Raw genomic sequence first — 21,829 nt, 5'->3', positions numbered from 1 at the left:
TATTTTATTTAATCTCCACATATTTTGGAATTATCCAGCCATCTTCCTGTTATTGATTTCAAGTTTAATTCCATTGTGGTTTGAGATTAGACATTATATGATTTTTATTCTTTTAAAAGTTTGTTTTATGGTCCAGAATGTGGCCCACATTGGCGAGTATTCTTTGTGAGCTTGAGAAGAGTGTGTATTCTACTGAAGTTGCTTTACAGTGTTGTTTCAGTTTCTGCTGTACAGCAAAATGAATTAGCTGTATATATGAGAGTGAAAGTTGCTGAGTCACCTCTGACTCTGTGTGATCCCACCCATGGACTATATAGTCCATGGAATTCTCCAAGTGAGAATACTGGAGTGGGTAGCCATTTATTCCCTTCTCCAAGGGATCTTCCCAACCCAGGGATCAAACCCAGGTCTCCTGCGTTGCGGGTGGATTCTTTACCAGCTGAGCCACCGGGGAAGCCTGTACATATATCCCCTCTTTTTTTGGATTTCCATCCTGTTTAGGTTACCAGAGCATTGAGTAGAGGTGCCTGTGCTACACAGGAGGTTCTCATTAGTTATCTATTTTATACATAGTAGTTGCTCTAATAATATCTTAAGTGGTATTGTGATTTTCTGCTCTTGAAAGATTTGGTAGAATTCCTATGTGAAACCACCTGAGTCTGGTACTATTGTATGAAGAAGTTCTTTATTTTTAAGAATTTATTTTTCCAATGGAAATGAATAGACTTTTGGTCTTTCAGTCAGTTTTGTTAAATATTTTTTTTAGAAAATTGTGTATTTTGAATAGACTTTTAAACTAGTTTGCATAGAGTTGTGTGAAGTCACATTTTTCCTTTTTCTCTGTTCTAATAACTGTTTTCACATTGTCAGAGGATTTTGAATACTTGTTATTTTCTCCCTGTTTTCTTCATTAGGTTAGTCAGTAGTTTATTTTCAGAGTAAGCTTTTGGATTTATATATTGTTTCTCTTTCATGGCTGCAGTCACCATCTACAGTGATTTTGGAGCCCAGAAAAATAAAGTTAGCCACTGTTTCCCCATCTATTTGCCATGAAGTGATGGGACCGGGTGCCATAATCTTCGTTTTCTGAATGTTGAGCTTTAAGCCAACTTTTTCACTCTCCTCTTTCACTTTGATCAAGAGGCTCTTTAGTTCTTCTTCACTTTCTGCCATACGGGTGGTGTCATCTGCATATCTGAGGTTATTGGTATTTCTCCCGGCAGTCTTGATTGCAGCTTTGTGCTTCCTCCAGCCCAGTATTTCTCATAATGTACTCTGCATATAAATTAAATAGGCAGGGTGACAATATACAGCCTTGACATACTCCTTTTCCTATTTGGAACCAGTCTGTTGTTCCACGTCCAGTTCTAACTGTTGCTTCCTGACCTGCATACAGGTTTCTCAAGAGGCAAGTCAGGTGGTCTGGGATTCCCATCTCTTTCAGAATTTTCCACAGTTTATTGTGATCCACACAGTCCAAGGCTTTGGCATAGTCAATAAAGCAGAAATAGATGTTTTTCTGGAACTCTCTTGCTTTTTTGATGATCCAGCAGATGTTGGCAATTTGATCTCTGGTTCCTCTGCCTTTTCTAAAACCAGCTTGAACATCTGGAAGTTCACGGTTCACGTATTGCTGAAGCCTGGCTTGGAGAATTTTAAGCATCACTTTGCTAGCATGTGATATGAGTGCAATTGTGTGGTAGTTTGAGCTACCACGTCCAAGGTCAGGGGCAGCGGCCTAGAGGAGCTACCCGATGCCTGAGGTCACAGGCAGCGGCTGAGAGGATGACTAGAAGGCTTGTATAAGAGTCCTGATGGGGGCACTGGTGGTGGGGAAAACTGGGTCTTGTTCTGATGGGCAGGGCCATACTCAGTAAAAGCTGTGACAAACCTAGACAACATATTAAAAAGCAGAGACATTACTTTACCAACAAAGGTCTGTATAATCAAAGCTATGGTTTTTCCAGTAGTCATCTATGGATGTGAGAGTTGGATCATAAAGAAAGCTGAGTGCCGAAAAATTGATGCTTTTGAACTGTGGTGTTGGAGAAGATTCTTGAGAGTCCCTTGGACAGCAGGAAGATAAACCAGTCAGTCCTAAGGGAAATCAGTCCTGAATATTCATTGGAAGGACTGATCCTGAAGCTGAAACTCAATACTTCGGCCACCTGATGTGAAGAACTGACTCATTGGAGAAGACTCTGATGCTGGAAAAGACTGAAGGCAGGAGGAGAAGCGGATGACAGAGGATGAGATGCTTGGATGGCATCACCAACTCGGTGGACATGAGTTTGAGTAGGCTGTGGGAGTTGGTGATGGACAGGGAAGCCTGGTGTGCTGCATCCATGGGGTTGCAGAGTCAGATGACTGAGCCACTGAACTGAACTGATGGGTGAGACTGTGCTCCCTTCCTGTTAGTTGTTTAGCCTGAGGTGACCCAGCCCTGGGGTCTAGAGGCTCTGTGTTAGGGTTGATGGCCACCTCCAAGAGGATTATGCAAAGGGGCCCCTTCCAGAACTGCTGCCAGTGCCCCAGTCCTTGTGGTGAGCACCTACCGATGCACGCCTCCACAGGAGACCCTCCAGGACTAGCAGGTAGATCTGGTTCAGCCTCTTGTGGGATCACTGCTCCTTTCATCTGGGTCTTGATGCACACAGGATTTTGTTTGTGCTGCCCTCCAAGAGTAGAGTCTCTGTTTTCCCCAGTACTGTGGAAATCCTGTAAGCACATTCCACTGACCTTCAAAGTCAAGATTCCCTGGAGATTCCCTGTCCTTTTGCCAGATCCCCAGGCTGGGAAGCCTGACATGGGGCTCAGAACCTTGACAACAGTGGGAAAATTTCTTAGGTATTATCGTTCTCCAGATTGTGGGTTGCCCACCCGGTGTGTATGGGATTTTATCATGTCGGTGCCCCTCCTACCATCTCATTGTAGCTTCTTTGTCTTTAGACTTGATAGACTTTGGGGTATCATTTTTTGGAGGGTTCCAGCATCCTCCTGTCAATGGTTGTTCAACAGCTTGCTGTGATTTTGGTCCTCTCACAGGGGGATATAAGCGTACATCGTTCTACTCTGCTATCTTGAACTGGAACACTGAGGATGCCTTTTAAAGTATCTTAGTAGCAGTGTGTTTCTATCTAGTTCTCTCCCTGTCCCTGTTTGTGCTGTTCAGTGCAATATTATTAGGTACATAGTTACAAAGATATTAATAATTGTCCTCTCCCGTTTGTATTTTTAAAATGTGGTGTTTGAAGATGACCTGATCTTTGTTATCTGTTGAATGTTTTTTGAAGTTTATAATCTTATTTATTTGTGACTCTGCTTATTCTGAGACAAGCTAGGTTTTCTTTTTCTTCATAAAAGAAAACCTCTGATAACCCTATTATGGGATTTTTCTTCAGTATAGTACAAATAAAATATAGTTTCCTAAGTATAGATCTAAATTTCTTTGCTGTCCATATTTCTATAATGTTGAAATAATCCAAAATTTCACATCTGTGAATCATTTTAAAATTTCAAAATGTCAGTTATGTGTATCCTAAAAGGCATATAGTGAGCTAAGTTGTTGGGCTTGTGTTCAGGCCAGAAGCCACAATGAAGCATTGTTCATTTAAGTTTTCAGCCTTGGTCAAAAGTGTCCCAACTGAAAAGGTTTGAAAACCTTAGGGTGAGAACCATAATCTCCAAACAGAGAATTGGTGAGTTGGAAAGTGGTGTTGAAGAGTTTATCCAGAATGTAGCCTATAAAGACAAGGTTATAAAAAATATATAAGAAATTCATAATTGTGGGTGAAAAACTTAGTAAATCTAATGTACATCTAATTGGAATCCTTGGGGGAGGGGAATAGAATATGGGAAAGGCAGTGTTGAAAGAAATAGTGGCTGAGAATTTTCCATAATTGATGAGACATATGCCTGCAGATACAGAAAGCACAATACATATCATCAAGTAGAGTATTAAAACTGCAGAACATGAGAGGCATAGAGAAAATATTGGAAACACCCAAAGATAAAAGGCAGATCTTTCTACAAAGGGATGATGGGCAACATCAGTAACAACAATAGAAGCCAAAATACAGTGGAATGATATTTTCAAAGCTGAGATGAATATGTGAACCCATAGTTATTTGCCCAGAAAAACTGTTTTTCAAGAATGAAGATATAATAAAGAAAATTTTTGGTAAAATTGAGGGTGTTGATTACTAGGAAACTTTGATTACATAATTTCTAAAAGGATATACATCAGGAAGATGGAAAATGACCTTAGAATGAGGGTCCGAAATGCATTAGTAAAGGTGAACAAAGAAAATCTTCAGTAGGTTGGAAAGTATATTTTTTTACTTTTATGGCCTCTGCGGTTGTCAGAAGTGTTGTGGTCAGTCCATCAGTCATGTCCGACTCTTTGCAACCCCATAAACTTCTGCAGCACGCCAGACTTCCCTGTCCTTCACCATCTCCTGGAGTTTGCTTAAACTCATGCCCATTGAGTCAGGGGTGCCATCCAACCATCTTACTCTCTTACTTCTCTTCCTGCCTTCAATCTTTCCCAGCATCAGGGTCTTTTCCAGTGAGTCAGCTGTTTGCATCAGGTGGCCAAAGTATTGGAGCTTCAGCTTCAACATCAGTCCTTCAATGAATATTCAGGGTTGATTTCCTTTAGGATTGACTGGTTTTATCTCCTTGCAGTCCAAGGACTCTCAAGAGTCCTCTCAAAAGTGTTGTATTGTACAGTACTTTGAGGAAGTAAAGTGTAGTTCCAAAGGTATAGTGTAAATTACTTTGAACTTCCCAGAATCCATTCGCTTTTTCGTTTTGAAGCTGCATTGCTATTTGGGGAATTGACCCCAGATTCACTGCTGGACCCTCATTGGTCATGGCACCCCACTCCAGCACTCTTGCCTGGAAAATCCCATGGATGGAGGAGCCTGGTGGGCTGCTAGTCCATGGGGTCGCTAAGAGTTGGACACAACTGAGCGACTTCACTTTGACTTTTCACTTTCACACACTGGAGAAGGAAATGGCACCCACTCCAGTGTTCTTGCCTGGAGAATCCCAGGGACGGGGGAGCCTGGTGGGATGCCGTCTGTGGGGTTGCACAGAGTCGGACATGACTAAAGCGACTTAGCAGCAGTAGCAGCAGTCATAACAATCCCATTCTCCTTGCTAATTCAGTTGACTTAGGAACCAGGCCTAATTGATTTAGCTGGTGGCTGTTATCTTTATTAATTATTGATTCAGATGTGGCCATGTGACTGAAGTTGGCTTATTTAGACTAAAAGAAAACATTATTTTTTGATTGGAGAAAGGCGCATACTGGGTGAATCTAGATTGCTTGTCCTTGTGGTAAAAGAAATGTGCCTTCATGTGAAGTCAACAATAGGAATAGCAGTGTTGTGAGAAAGGAGAAAAACAGTAAGAAAATTTGATCTCCAATGATTTCACTGTATTACTACTTTACCCAGCCCTGAAGTTTACCCTATTTCTAGGCTTCATTTTGATGGGGCTTCCGTGGTAACTCAGTGGGTTAAGAATCTGCCTGCAATGCAGGAGACCTGTGTTCAATCCCTGGATTGGGAAGATACCCTGGAGAGGGAGATGGCAAGCTATATACAGTCCATGGAGTTGCAAAGAGTTGGACACGACTGTGCAACACACAGGCTTCATTATATGTGAAATTGTAGTTTACATTTATATAGCTTTTAAAATTATAATTTATTTAAACTCCACCCAAAACACCTCTCCCTCCTCCAAACACCTTTCCCCCAAAAAACAAGTTCATTAACACAAGAATAATTTCGATTCTGTACTGGGAGAGGTAGAAGCTATATACTCAATGCTACTCTGGCAAGACTAAATTAATTTTAGTTATCACATTTTATTGAAGCAACATTGCAAGATTAGTGTGTCAGAGAAAATGAGAGAGTAGTAAAGGGTATGAAAATATGAAATGTTAATATATGATCAGTGTGAAGAGTACTTTTGTCCTGATATAAGAAGATATTGAAAAGATTTAGTACTAGTATTCCACTTTCTAGTAATGTGGAAGAATTACTAGATTTTACATGATTTAGATGTCAAATCATGTAAATTGATTTTTTACATGATTGTAGAGGTCAAAAGTAGTTCCAATCAGTAGACATTCTGGAGAGGTAGCAATATAAGAAAGTTGTGATCTGTATATGAAATAATTTTCTAATGTTTAGAACTGTCTAAAAATGGGAGCAATGCAGTAGTGGAGAACTATCAGTGGAGACCTTGGGAGTAACTTTTTTCCCCTGAAATTCTTATAATAGAAAACTTGTACAACTACACAAAATTTAGGAAAAAATTTTCTACATGGGGTATGAGGTTGGATTATGTTCCTTCAAGGACCCCTATTATTTTATTATTATGGTTGCTAATCACTTATTATATTAGTAATATTGTCTTTCTGTTCTTCTAGCCTCAATACTTCTTTTCAAATCATAATCTTGTTAATGGCTCCTTACTAGCTAGAAATAAAATTTGTAATAAATATAATCTGTCCATACATACAATGTTTAAGAACTAAATATGAGTGATATAAAGTAGAAATAAAGTGAAAGTAAAAGTTCACAATTATTTACTGCATTTCTGAAACGTAAAAGACTTTTACTAAAAGAAACATTTTTCCTAAGTTAGGTAAAGACTTATTTGGCAACAAAACCAGATCTTAATTGTTAAGAAGCTTATTATATAGCCTTTATCCAGTTGGTGAATTCATATATTTTGCTGCAAAAATAACAGAATGTTTGATCACAGGTTGCTGCTCCAGACCCTGTTGGCATTGTTACTTAGTATATTTTGAAATCCAAATAATTCTGAATTCATAAAATATCTCATCTCATAGGTATTGGCTAAAATATTGTGGTTCTTTAACAAATATTTCAGCATGTACATGTTCCAGAATGATTAATTTAGAATACATAATAATCAAATGGTTGTACTTGTAATTTGTATTTAAGAGTAGCAAGATGACAAACCATTCTATTCAAGAAATACAAGAAGTTGTAGAGCAAACCATTCTGTACTACATGAGACAAGCAATGGCAGACCCCTTACATTTGAATATGACAAGAGGAGAGAAATAATTTTATTTTACAAGGAATAACATGCCTAATAAGTTATACACTGTTGTTTGAAGAGGAAAAAATGAGGAAATACAACATTTTAAAAGATGACCTGAGCCTTAGGTATTATCAAAATTGTTTCCTCTGTTATGATTTGAGGTGTGCTTAATCCATCAGTCATTTCCAACTCTTTGCCACCGCATGGACTGTATCCCACCAGGCTCCTCTGTCCATAGGATTTTGATTTGAGGTGAGATAGTGACAAAGTTTTAGGCAAAAGCATATCTCCTAACTTGAAATTCCACCACATATTGAAGCCTACCCTAGTACTTAATAACAGTTATATATGATCTTTGGAGACAGTATTAGAGTCATACTGGAAAACAATAGGCAATGCAAAAATTGTATAATTTCAATATGTAGGGTAAATGTTATTAAATATTTACATAAATATATTTATATACACACATTTGTATGTGGGTTTAATTCACAGAACATTCAAAAGTTGCATGGCATATAGAATAATTCTTCATTAATATTCCACAATATATTTTAAGAGTAAAAATAGATGGTGTTCCTTTTTCTCCTTTTATCTCATGTACAGATAGGACTGCATTTATTTTTTCCTTTTCTTTTTTTGATCTTTCACCATTTTGTCGTGACTGGTTCTGTTATATAGTCTTTTAATATTTGTCAGCCTCTGTTGTATCAGCAACTATATATGTCATTTAGCAAGTAATACTTAAAACATGACTTCCTACTTAAATAAATAAAATTTAGGGGCACTAGAGTTCTTTAAAAAGAAGACAAAGAAAAGTTAATTTGTGTTGTAGGCAGCCAAATTTTATGTCTGGTAATGCCCGGAAAGAATTTACAGCACTTAATATCCTTGTGTATTAGTGTCTTTCATAGTCAAGATTTAGTCTTAATAAAAGTGAGACACTGTGATGGGAAGGTGAGAATTCCATGACACAGGTTATGTTTTCTTTCCACTTAGTAAAATGTGGTTTCAAGTTTTCATCTTAAATAATAGGATATTTCATTAAATTTTACAAGCTGAATTACTATTATCCTGCTTTGTGTGTAGGCTACTGTTATACCTGGAATAAAATGTTAAACTTTTTCGCTTTGCGGCTGCAATATAAAGATAACTTTTCTAAATATTGTAGTTACTACACCAAAATAGGGAAAATCCCCTCTTTTAAGGCATTTATAAAATTATTAGATGACTTTGGATTTACCTTTAGGTGTCTTTAAATGCTCGTTTGTTAGTAATATATAACACGTCCTGGATCAGCAGTTATTTTTGAGACTCTACTGTGAACAGTGTAACCTTTTTCTAGTTGTTTTAAAATATAATCACAGTTCCTCCTGTTGTATTTTATCTGTTTTAAACTTTACCCCTGTAATGTTCATATAGAAACTGAATATGTAGTATACTACCAAATGCATATTAAAGTATTTGATTTTCATTGTATCTTTTAAAAACCATACATTTGCTGTTTTTTAGTAAAATAGATAATAGTACAGTCTTTTCATTGTGATGATACTCTAGAATTTGTTACTTCCTCCACTTAGTGGATGAGTGTTTGCAAAAATGATTCTTTAATGAAACAAAGATGAAGTTAGAAATATTCTGCATTATAGTAACTACCTCTTGTAGTTTGTATAAATGTAATAACCCATATGTATATATGTATGTACTTTTTAGAAAGAATCTTCAAGAGGGAGACATAGGGAAAAGGAAGACATAAAAATCACTAAGGAGAGAACTCCAGAAAGTGAAGAAGAAAATGTAGAATGGGAAACTAATAGAGATGGTGAGTTTCAAAAATCTTTGCTTATATAGTCAGTGTATTGATTGTTCACTTTGTAGGTTTTTCTGTGGGGTTCAAAACACTTTCTAGCTGTGATCTCCCTGTTGTTTCAGAATCTAATTGACTTGTGTGTCTTACTGAGTTATAAGGCAGGAAATAGCATGTAGCTGAATAAAAGCCAAGAAAGCTGTTCTCTCTAGAACTTACCTGTTAAGCATCATGCTACTTTGAAATTTATTGCACTTGTCAATCTTTAAGTTTCTCAGTATCAAGGTTTAAGAGAATTGAAATTTATGTTTATTGTTTTCCATAAAATATTAAAAGTGAGATTTTTAAACCTTAAAGACCTAGGAAGATTATTTGCAAGAAATTGTTGGATTTCATCTTTCAAGAAAGTGATATCAGATGATAACGGGGGGATTTGTTCATGGAAAATTAGGAAAATCACCTTTAAGTCATTGTCTTTTGACAAATAAGCATTTGTTTTCCACCCCATGAGTGTTCTGCCTTCTCTTCTGTGATCTAGAAGTTGAGCACTATAGTCTCACACTACCAAATACAGAGAGAGGGAACTCACATCTGTAGTTACACTGAGCATTTTAATATGATTTATATAATTATTTTAGTAATTCAGCTTTGTTACTCTACTGTAGTTGACAAAACTAAAGACTTTAGAATGTAACTTGCTTCCTCATCAGATAGCCAAAAACTTAGTCCAGGGGCTAGGAAATTATAGCTTGTGGACCAACCACCTGTTTTTGCAGTAGAATTTTATTGGAGAACAGCCATGTCCGTTGGTTACGTATTTTCTGTGACTGCTTTTGAGCTGCAGTAGATGAGTTGAATATGTGTGACAGCCAAGAGACTGCAAACCTAAACTATTTACTATAATATTTAAGAAATATCCCTGAAAACTTATAGACTAATACTTGAAAAGTACCTTAAGAGTTCAGTTCAATTGCTCAGTCGAGTCCGACTCTTTGCAACCCCATGAAATGCAGCACGGCAGGCCTCCCTGTCCATCACCAACTCCCGGAGTCCAGCCAAACCCATGTCCATCGAGTCGGTGATGCCATCCAACCATCTCATCCTCTGTCATCCCCTTCTCTTTCTGCCCTCAATCCCTCCCAGCATCAGGATCTTTTCCAATGAGTCAGCTCTTCGCATCAAGCCAAAGTACTGGAGTTTCAGCTTCAACATCAGTCCTTCCAATGAACATCCAGGACTGATCTCCTTTAGGATGGACTGGGTGGATCTCCTTGCAGTCCAAGGGACTCTCAAGAGTCTTCTCCAACACCACAGTTCAAGAGCATCAATTCTTTGGTGCTCAGCTTTCTTCACAGTCCAACTCTTACATCCATACATGACCACTGGAAAAACCATAGCCTTGACTAGACGGACCTTTGTTGGCAAAGTAATGTCTCTGCTTTTTAATATGCTATCTAGGTTGGTCATAACTTTCCTTCGAAGGAGTAAGCATCTTTTAATTTCATAGCTGCAGTCACCATCTGCAGTGATTTTGGAGCCCAGGAAAATAAAGTCAGCCACTGTTTCCCCATCTGTTTGCCATGAAGTGATGGGACCGGATGCCATAATCTTAGTTTTCTGAATGTTGAGCTTTAAGCCAACTTTTTCACTCTCCTCTTTCACTTTGATCAAGAGGCTCTTTAGTTCTTCTTCATTTTCTGCCATAAGGGTGGTGTCATCTGCATATCTGAGGTTATTGATATTTCTCCCTGCAATCTTGATTCCAGCTTGTGCTTCCTCCAGCCCAGCGTTTCTCATGATGTACTCTGCATGTAAGTTAAATAAATAAGCAGGGTGACAGTATACAGCCTTGACGTACTCCTTTTCCTATTTGGAACCAGTCTGTTGTTCCATGTCCAGTTCTAACTATTGCTTCCTAACCTGCATACAGGTTTCTCAAGAGGCAAGTCAGGTGGTCTGGGATTCCCATCTCTTTCAGAATTTTCCACAGTTTATTGTGATCCACACAGTCCAAGGCTTTGGCATAGTCAATAAAGCAGAAATAGATGTTTTACTGGAACTCTCTTGCTTTTTTGATGATCCAGCGGATGTTGGCAATTTGATCTCTGGTTCCTCTGCCTTTTCTAAAACCAGCTTGAACATCTGGAAGTTCACGGTTCACGTATTGCTGAAGCCTGGCTTGGAGAATTTTGAGCATTACTTTGCTAGAGTGTGAGATGAGTGCAATTGTGCAATAGTTTGAGCATTCTTTGGCATTGCCTTTCTTTGGGATTGGAATGAAAACTGACCTTTTCCAGTCCTGTGGCCACTGCTGAGTTTTCCAAATTTGCTGACATATTGAGTGCAACACTTTCACATCATCATCTTTTAGGATTTAAAATAGCTCAGCTGGAATTTCATCACCTCCACTAGCTCCAGCAATTTGAACATTAGTACTTTTTAAGGAAATCCATTTCATCTTTATACAGTATTGTCTGTTAAAAAGTTGCTTCTAAGAATAGGAAACTTCTCTATTAGTTCATTGGGATTTCAAAAGTAACAGTAATACCTCCTACAGAATAGCAGTAAATATTCCAAACCTTGACTGTTCAAAAATGGCTTTTTCTAAATTCTAAGGGATTAACGCTTAAGATTTTCCTTCTCATTTTAATTATTTTTTTGAAAAAAGCATTCTGAAATACATTGGATACTTATTTTTAAAAATAGAAACTTCTGTATTTCCATTACAGTAGTACATCCTAATTGTTGAATATTTTAATGGTTCAGAAAAGCCTAGGTCAGTTTGCTCCTTTTTTCATAGTAGCTCTTTCGAACCCTATCCTTAAATCTCCACCCTTCCAAGCCCTTTCTCCTGCTTGCTATTTATAACACACAAATAATGTAACTCTTTATCCACAGACTCTCTTAGCTTCCTGCCAGCACATCTGTAAACTAGTTTTTATTCACTAAAGTTTTTAAATTTCCTTCGTGTTCTTAATAAGAGGCTTAATATAGGTTAGAGTCCCCTGATTTCCTTCCACCTCTGCAATCTTATTCATTTATCTTACATTCTGTTTTTTAGCTTTAAGATCCATCTTGGCACATTTTCTCTTTTCACCATATTATTTTTAGTCATTTCCTTGTTTATTCCCACTTTACAGCTAAATTGTACCTTTTCACTTCATGTTTATTCCGTCTTCTGATGCGCATCTTCACTAAAACTGCTCTTTAAGGTCACAGTAACCTCCTTTTTACTAAATAAATGAAGACATACTTGTCCCTCTCTCCTGTAATCTTCCTGCAGCATGTGACACATCCCATAACCTTTCTTCTTGAAACACTTTCCCCTTGGCATCCATATGTCACTCGTGGGGTTTTCTGTCTTCCTCTTCAAACTCTGGCCTTCCAGAGGCCCCTTGTGTGCTATCTATCCCTTCCCAACGCTTTGCTCTAGACTCATCTTTAAAAAAACTAAACTGATTTTTACTGCAAGAGCCTTTTATATGTAAAATTCTTTTAAAAGGTGAGTAAATGTCTTTTATAGTACTTTTACATACAAAATATTCACATGGCTGTTTCTTAGGTTTTCTTTTGATTTTAAAACTCATAGGTTCTGATTATTATAAATCGCTGTGGTTTAAAAGTTTCTGTCAGCAGATGAATGGATAAGAAAGCTATGGTACATATACACAATGGAGTATTACTCAGCCATTAAAAAGAATACATTTGAAGCAGTTCTAATGAGGTGGATGAAACTGGAGCCTATTATACAGAGTGAAGTAAGCCAGAAAGAAAAACACCAATATAGTATACTAATGCATATATATGGAATTTAGAAAGATGGTAACAATAACCCTGTGTACGAGACAGCAAAAGAAACACTGATGTATAGAACAGTCTTATGGACTCTGTGGGAGAGGGAGAGGGTGGGAAGATTTGGGAGAATGGCATTGAAACATGTAAAATATCATGTATGAAACGAGTTGCCAGTCCAGGTTCAATGCATGATATTGGATGCTTGGGGCTAGTGCACTGGGACGACCCAGAGGGATGGTATGGGGAGGGAGGAGGGAGGAGGGTTCAGGATGGGGAACACATGTATACCTGTGGCGGATTCATTTTGATATTTGGCAAAACTAATACAATTTTGTAAAGTTTAAAAATAAAATAAATAAATAAAAGTTTCTGTTTGAAGAAATGTTGAAGCATAGAGTTAGAGAGTGGACTGACCTCATTTAATGTGCTTACCTTCTGCATTTTCAATCTAAATAGCAATTTTAGCTAGACTCAGAAGAAGTTTGGTCTGTATGAGTAGTTCCCAAACATTTTGGTCTCAGGACACTTGTTGCTCTTTTTAAGGACCCTGGAGGGCTTTTCTTGTTGTGGATTATCTGCTTCAGTAGTTTCCATTTTAGAAGTTAGTGGTTAAGAAGTTTACTTTAAGAAGTTAGAATGATTTGGAAAAACATTTAAAACATTGCCACCTCCTCCAATTTTTATTTTTGCTTTGCAAAGCATGGCTGTTTTCCATAAAACTGACAGTAGTAAATCTAGCATACAGTTTTATGGAAAACAGCCATGCTTTGCAAAGCAAAAATAAAAATTGGAGGAGGTGGCAATGTTTTAAATGTTTTTGCAAATCGTTTTAACTTCTTAAAGTAAACTTCTTAACCACCTTAATGAAAGATACCTAGATTTTTGTGTCTTCTTCTGGATTCAGTCTGTTAATGATATCACATATCATGTGACACCTGGAAAATGCCACAATATACTCTAGAGATTGAGTGGACCAGGCAAATAGTGTAGAATTATGGAAATACTTTTGATCTTCTGGAACTCCAGAAATTGTCTTGGGGATCTCAGGGAGTCCTCATACTGCTCTTTGAGACCCACTTGTCTTTAGAAGCTGCTTTAAAAATTTTTAATTGTTTCCCCTTCCCACTTTCCAAAACTTTTTTCCCCCTCACTTTCAGTTTTTCTCTCCAGATGAAATCATGCTCCCAGGGCATCATTAACATCTACATATTAATGACTCCAATATGTAGAGCTCTTAATTGAGGCATTACCAATTAGATATCTCTACCTGAGTTCCATATCTTAAAGGCACCAGTTTTCCTACTGGTTTCCCGAAAGTCTAAAGGTCATTATTGAGAGTCCTTCTGATCAACCCAGACACTTAAGATAAATCTAAACATTTCTATCTGTTGAGTGTCTTTCAAAACCACCTGTTTCTCTAAATTATTAGTACTAATATTCTAGTTCTTAAGATACTTATTTGTTGGCTATAAGTGTGTTTTACAAATAATTCTCTAACCTCATGCGTTGAGGTTAGTCTTGTCTTCTAAATCATTCTCCACTTGAACCCCAGACTAATCTTCACAAAAGATTTCTTTTTATTAAAGTATAATAATAACTTTCAGAAGAGTACATGATTCATGTGTACAACTTACTGAATTTTCACCAATAGAACAGGCTTGTGTAAGCAGCACACATCAATACATATAAAATTACTCATATCCCATAAGCCCCTTCGTACTCCCTTTTTTCAGTCACTACTTTCCCAGCCTCCACCTCCTGAAGGTACTTGCTGTCTTGATTTTTACTACCATGGGTTAGTTTTGTCTGTTTTTGAAGTCTACATAAATGAAATCTTTAGCATGTACTCTTTCTATACTTAGCCAAAACTATATGTTTGTGAGATTTTTGAACATAGTTATAGTTCATTAATTCTTATTGGTATATAGTAGTTCATTGTATGAGTATACCATAACTTATTCATTTTTCTGTCAATAAACATTTGGTTAATTTCTAGTTTGGGGCTATTTTGAATAAGTTGCTACTCCTAATCATACCTTTGATAAACATGTACTCATTTCTCTTGAGTTTATGTTTGGGAGTAGGATTGTTGGGCCATTGAGTCTACATATGTTCATCTTCAGTAGATAATGTCAAGTCAAAAATAGTTCTCCTTTCTATGGTATTTTTTGCCTTTTTCATCATAATCATTCTAGAGATAGGTGGTTGTTTCTTACTATGGTGATTTTAGTGTACATTTCCCTAATGAGTAATAAGTTGACAGTTTTCTCACATTTACTGGCCACTGTACCACCTGTTTTGTAAACTCTATAGACTTTTGCCTACTTCTTTATTGTTACTGCTTTTTTTGATTGTTGAATTTTCTTTATATTGGAGAAGGAAATGGCAACCCACTCCAGTATTCTTGCTTGGAGAATCCCATGGACAGAGGAGCCTGGCAGGCTACAGTCCATAGGGTCACGAAGAGTCGGACATGACTGAGGCACACAGCACGTTGTTTATATAGTCTGAATATGAAATCTCTTAATCAGTATACATATTATACATATCTTCTCTCACTCTGTGAGTTAGAGTGAACTTCTAAAAGAATAAATTAGTTCATTTCACTCCCCTGTTTAAAATTCTCTGATTTCCCATTGCCTACAGGATCAAATATAGATTCTTATGTACCTGTAAAACTTTTCATCATCCCAGTTGTTTTATGTATTTCCAGCTCCCATTCCCCAAGTGGTTATTTTTTGTTTGGTTCTCTAAACTTACCATATTTGTTTACTACAAAATACAATGCAGTAATATAAAAAGCAAAAGTACCATTGTAGTAGAAGAGAAAATGTATGAACATATTTAGGAAATCTTGGAGGTATGTACATTCTCCTAAAATAAGCATAAAATGCAGAATCCATAAAATATTTGATTGTATAAGGATTTAAAATTTTGTATCTAACTAAACATAGACGTCATCTATTAAAAATAGATCACAAAAGAAAATATTTGACATGTCATGTGTAGGCATATAGTAAAAACACTGTATTAACATATAATGAACTTCCACAAATACATGAGGGCAAAAAATAAAAAAATTGAATATGTGATTCATAGTGGAAATAGAAATGGCCAGTAAATGCTCAGCTTTACTATAGGGAAATACTGGTGAAAATAGATAACATTCTTCACCCATCATACTGGAAGAAGTGAGAGATAATTAAGTTAATTAAATTAAAATAATTTAATAATAAATTAAAATAATTAAAATAAAAATGAAAATAATTTTTAAATAATAAAAAAATATTATCTCACTAATATTATCAAGTGGAAGCTTACTTTGGTAAATCTGTTTCTGAGTATGAAAGTGGGGTCTCTTAGTCATGTCCGACTCTTTGTGACCCCATGGACTATAGCCCACCAGGCTTCTATGTCCATGGAATTCTCCGGGCAAGAATACTGGATTGGGTTGCCATTCCCTTCTCCAGGGGATCATCCTGACCCAGGGATTGAACTGAGGTCTCCTATATTGCAGATAGATTCTTTACCATCTAAGCCACCAGGGAAGCCCCCAAAATTTCTGAGTATAGTTTGGCAATATTATAAAAATATAATATAAATTATATTAATATAAATATTAATATAATCAAATTCTGAGTATATCTGGCAATATACTACTATTTGGCAATAGTATAGTTTGTCAGGAAAAAAAAATATATTGTTTGCCAAACAAACAAGTATAGTTTGGCAAATTAAAAATTACACTTACTCCAGCAAATTTAATTCAAGAAATATGTTCTGAAAAGACAATATTTGCACTTGTAAACCAAAGTAGGTATCACAATGTTCAATGAAGTCTTGTTTATAATAGCAAAATATTGAAAACAAACTAATTGTCAGAAGGAAAATGGTTAAATAAACTATGATATGTTCATATCATGAAATGTGTCGCAGATGTTAAAATGAAGTTGTTTGACCTTGTGTATGACATGGAGAGATCTTTCTGTACGGCAGTGTAGAAGACTATAAATTTAAAGCTTTATTTTTATATCTATTATTAGTTGCAATAGATTTCTAAAAGTAAAATTGTGATATTAAAGGGTATGAATGTTCTTAAGGCTTTTATTCATGGCTATCAAATTATTGTCCAGGCTGGATGTATTAGTTTACATTGCTACCTCCAGAGAATGAACATGGCTTTTATCTGTACCTTTGCCAGTACCAAATATTACCATTAAGGGGGGAAAATGGCTCTTTAGTACATAAAAAAGACTTATTTTTCTATCATCTGCATTTCTTTTTATGAATTGCCTGTTCATGTCCTTTGACCATTTTCCCTTTTAATTAGTAGGAATTCTTTATATATAAAGAATGTCAGTGATGTCCATATTTTTGTGCTTTAAGCAATCAAGTAGGACTCCTTTATCTTTGTTTTTAGTTCTTCATTGTATTTATTTACCCCAGGTTAAGAAATGATGATCTTAAGTGCTAAAAGTGTGACTTGAGAAGGCTCTTCAGTTTGTAAGTGGTCAGTCCCAATGTGGTCAGGTGTTAGGATACCAGTCAGTGAAATTTCCTCCTCTAGGCTTGTTGACATTAATGACAAAGAGATAACAGTGCCAGTTGGCTCTGAAGACATCTATATGCATTTGTAATGAAATAGTCTGTACGTCACTCTTCCTTGTTTTCCCCTCTTTAATCTTCATATTCTTTTCTTTGAAAGGGTAAATAGAAATAGATACATGGTATCAGATCTATTGAAGAGATGGACAGTTCTAATCTAAGGAACTGCTACAAACCACTTACAGTGAAAATGTTATAGATCATTCAGAAATGAGCTCATGTACACATTAGTATTAAAGTTACTTTTAGTAATGATATTAATTTAAAAACAAAACTACAGAAACAGGATTGTACATTTAATATAACCTTAATACTAATGAGTCTTTAAGAAAAGCAGGGAGATAATGAATCACATCATTTACAGTATGAAATATTAAAGGTTTTGGTAGCCTTAATACTTAGAATTTGTAGCTGAGTATTTTAATTATATCTTTTAAAAATTCCATCGAACCAAAAACCCAACCCCCAAACAACCCAAAATGACTTACAGAAAACTAGGAACCTTAAGACTGGTTTTTCATAAAGAAATTAGCTATATCAATTTTAAGTGTTTATAGAAACAGTATGCTACTGTGCTTAATCACTCGGTCGTGTCTGACTCTCTGTCACCCCATGGACTGTAGCCCGCCAGGTTCCTCTGTCCATGGGGATTCTCTCAGCAAGAATACTGGAGTGGATTGCCATGCCCTCCTCCAGGTAGAAACAGTATATTTTTTCTTTATTTTTTAGAAGTGTGTTACTCTTATTAAAGAATCTATGATTTTAATTTGTATAAAAAATAGTTGAAAAAATTGCTATAATTTTTGGTATAGATAACTATAATAGTTTTTGAAAAGTAATGGAATTTTTATTTTAAAGATTCTGACAACGGAGATATTAATTATGATTATGTTCATGAGTTGTCATTGGAAATGAAGCGTCAAAAGATACAGAGGGAATTAATGAAGCTGGAACAAGAAAACATGGAGAAAAGAGAAGAAATTATTATTAAAAAAGAGGTATGCTATTTATTGAAATATGTTAGTAATTAACATCAACATGGATATTGATTGGAGAACTCATTAACTGCTTGCTACATCTAAAATTGTATTGGGATATTGATACTTATACGTGTTAATCAATTAATCTTCACATTACTCTATTAGATAAATAGGGCATATTTTTAATATTAAACAGATAAACAAAACTAAGTTTCTGTTGCCTGGAGTCACCAACTAATGTGAAATGGAACTTGAATCTATATACACCTGATTTTTAGGCCCATGTTATCTCTATAGTGGAGAAGGCAATGGCACCCCACTCCAGTACTCTTGGCTGGAAAATCCCATGGACGGAGGAGCCTGGTAGGCTGCAGTCGTCCATGGGGTCGAGAAGAGTCGGACACGACTGAGCGACTTCACTTTCACTTTTCCCTTTCATGCATTGGAGAAGGAAATGGCAACCCACTCCAGTGTTCTGGCCTGGAGAATCCTAGGGACGGGGGAGCCTGGTGGGCTGCAGATCATGGGGTCGCACAGAGTCGGACACGACTGAAGCGACTTAGCAGTATCTCTATAGAGTACTTGTTTCTTTTCTAAAGAGTAGAAAGAGATAAAATATATTTGAATATAATTTGTGATTTTTCTGAGGAGATTTTGAAATTTCATAATTTTAGTTTGCTTTATTGATACTCATGTTAATAGCTGTGTGGCAGATATAGAAGGGGCTGGAGAACCTGATGCCCCCAGGTGCTGAGCAGAGTTTTGTTTTAGACTGTCTGTGATGAACTTGAACATCCTGCCCCAGCCATGCCAGCTCCAGTCAGTCCTCTCTGCAACCCTGCTGTCGCTTCCCTGTTAACAGTCATAAGCTCCAAATAATAGCCTACAAACTGCCTATGACTTCCCTGGTGGCTCAGATGGTAAAGAGTTTGCCTGCGGTGCAGGAGACCTGGGTTCAGTCCCTGGGTCAGGAAGATCCCCTGGAGAAGGAAATGGCAACCCACTCCAGGATTCTTGCCTGGAGAATCCCATGGACAGAGGAGCCTGGTGGGTTACAGTCCACGGGGTCACAAAGAGTCAGACATGACTGAGCAACTTCACTTTGACTTTTGATATTAATGTTGGGGCAGTTAGGGTATTGGTTAACAGTATAGGTTTAGAAGCCAGGCTGATAGTAATGTCTGGTGGCTGTCATAACACTTAATGTTTTATCTGAAGTTTGTTGTTGTTGCTTTTTGTCTGATTGAAGCAACCATGATTGGTATACTTTCTGACTTACTGAATTCTTTTGAAAGGTTTCACCAGAAGTGGTTAGATCAAAGTTGTCTCCGTCACCTTCTCTAAGAAAGTCTAGCAAATCTCCAAAGAGAAAATCAAGCCCTAAGTCATCATCTTCAACTAGCAAGAAAGACAGGAAGACAACTGCAGTTTCCTCTCCATTGTTGGACCAGCAGAGGTCAGTAGGGTGATAAATAGTGCCAGAATAAAATAGCTTTTTCTGACATGATATTCAGAAGAATTACTTAGTAGATTACAAAAGGATACTTTTAAATACATTGAGCATTTCATATAAGCTTTTTTCTTAAAAAAGTATGGAAAGTTTCCACTTAAAATTATAGAGAACGATGAAACAAAGATCTGTGTCATACCTATATATGCTTCAGAACATTTTTTCCCCAAAAAACTAAGCAGGTGTATTTCCTGTCCTTCCCTCTTGAATTTGTTGTTTATGATACTTGTGCATGTGTGTTTATACTTCCATATCGTATTATCTTACAGTATATAATATTTTCATTTATTTAGTCTTAATATAGATATAACTTTTCTTCTGCAATTTACTGTTTTACTTAGCTTTTTTTTTTTTGCAGTTTTTTACATTTACCTATGTTGATATATATATAGCCATAGTTCTTGCATATTAATATATATATTTACTTTTTTGTTATTGAACATTTACGTCATTTCCAGGTTTTAGTTATTACAAATTATGCACAGTGAACAACATTCTTCTGTCTCCTGGTGTATGAAGCAGTATGAATGCATTTTTTAGAATTGTTGTAGTAGCCAGTTGAAAGAATAAGGATAGAAATAAATTATACTGGAGGGTTGAAAATAAGGCAGGAGATAGTTTTCCATATAGTGTCATCTGTACTCTTTAAATTTGATTTCAATTAAAGGGCATACAGTAACTTATTATTTAAGAACAAGGCTAAACCTTTTCTCAATATTTGACCAGTTGGTAGATGTCTGTATGATCCTATAATGAAATTTATATTCTAGTTTCTGGAGGCTTTAACCCTATTCTAGACTTCATTTACTTCTTGCCTAGTTTATTATTAATATATCATCCTACAAACTATATTTACTTTATCTAGGGTCCATTCCTTCACACATGTAAACATATTCATTCAGCTGCCATAACCGTTCACTTTACAAATGTTGTAAGAGTTATCTTAAAAGAAAAATTCCTATTAATTTATTACGCCATTGAAAAACTCAGTAGTTTTCCATTCTGTTGAATGAAATTCAGATTTTTTAGAAGGGAATTCATACATTGATCTTCTCAGTCTTGTCCATATTTTTGTCCAATGTTCCTCCTACACTCGTCATCTTTAGTCCTTCAGTGTCTAGCTCAAATTCTGTCTTTCCATTAAGATTTCACATTTCTCCTTACTGAACATAATTTCTGCTCCCTTTGTATATCTATCAGATTTTATTTATACCTTTTGCATAATACTAGCTGCTATTTCTATTATTATATTTTAGCTGTGGCATACATGTTTTACAACTTCTATTAAACTTAAGCTCCCTGAAGACTGGCATCTTGATGGTTCACTATTCTGTCTTTCATAGTACCTACTCTTCAAAGAGCTTTGTGCTGTAATAAGACACTTTGTAAAGCAGGCTTAATTCTCTCCTTTGCTCCTGGAATTGAGTAAAGGGATATGAAAGAAGTCAAACTACAGAGTGATACTATTTAACCCACCTGCTCTTTTTCCTTTTAACTAACCAATTATATAAATTCCCCTAATTCCATTTATTTCCCCCCCAAAACCCAGCATGCCAGAAATACTCCTTTTTATTTTCTTATCCGTGTTTATGAAATCTTCAGTATTTAATCTCTTCATAGAAAGTTTTGATACCTATTTAGTTGAAGGGTTAGTTTCATTCTGTTTTTCCTATAGTCTTCTCTAACACTCTTATTGGTGATTCACTTATCCTTTCAATATTGAGCATGAATTATTGGGGGCTGCCCAGGTGACATTAGTGGTAAAGAACCCGCCTGCCAATGCAGGAGACTTAAGAGACGCAGGTTCAATCCCCGGGTTGGGAAGATCCCTGGAGAAGGAAATGGCAATCCACTCCAGTGTTCTTGCCTAGAGAAGCCCATAGACAGAAGAGCCTAGCAAGCTGCAGTCCATGGGGTCACAAAGAGTCAGACATCACTGAAGCAACTTAGCATGCACACATGAATAATTATATTGATTTAACTATTATATTTCTGTATTATGTGATCCTGAGTTTAAGATGCATCATTAATTTAATAATAGAAACA

At 36.3% G+C, this 21,829-nt stretch overlaps 1 protein-coding gene across 18 annotated transcripts in view; it reads left to right on the top strand.

Annotated features, from left to right (window-relative positions):
• The window catches only part of ZC3H13 (zinc finger CCCH-type containing 13), a 103,711-nt gene that overhangs the window by 22,013 nt on the left and 59,869 nt on the right, over positions 1 to 21,829 (top strand). For all 18 annotated transcript variants that reach the window (XM_086328934.1, XM_086328933.1, XM_086328926.1 and 15 more), the window contains 3 exons: positions 8,800 to 8,908; positions 18,152 to 18,291; positions 19,569 to 19,729. In XM_086328934.1, coding sequence (XP_086185060.1) covers positions 18,205 to 18,291; positions 19,569 to 19,729 — 248 coding nt within the window. In that variant the 5' untranslated portion in view covers positions 8,800 to 8,908; positions 18,152 to 18,204. The remainder of the gene's footprint in view (positions 1 to 8,799; positions 8,909 to 18,151; positions 18,292 to 19,568; positions 19,730 to 21,829) is intronic.

The sequence above is a fragment of the Bos grunniens genome, chromosome 12 (genome assembly GCF_055505025.1).
Source record: "Bos grunniens cultivar Pamir isolate PY7600 chromosome 12, Bosgru_T2T1.0, whole genome shotgun sequence".
NCBI lineage: Eukaryota > Metazoa > Chordata > Mammalia > Artiodactyla > Bovidae > Bos > Bos grunniens.
Note: the sequence above shows the minus strand (reverse complement) of the source record. Positions and strands in the feature narration are given on the sequence as shown.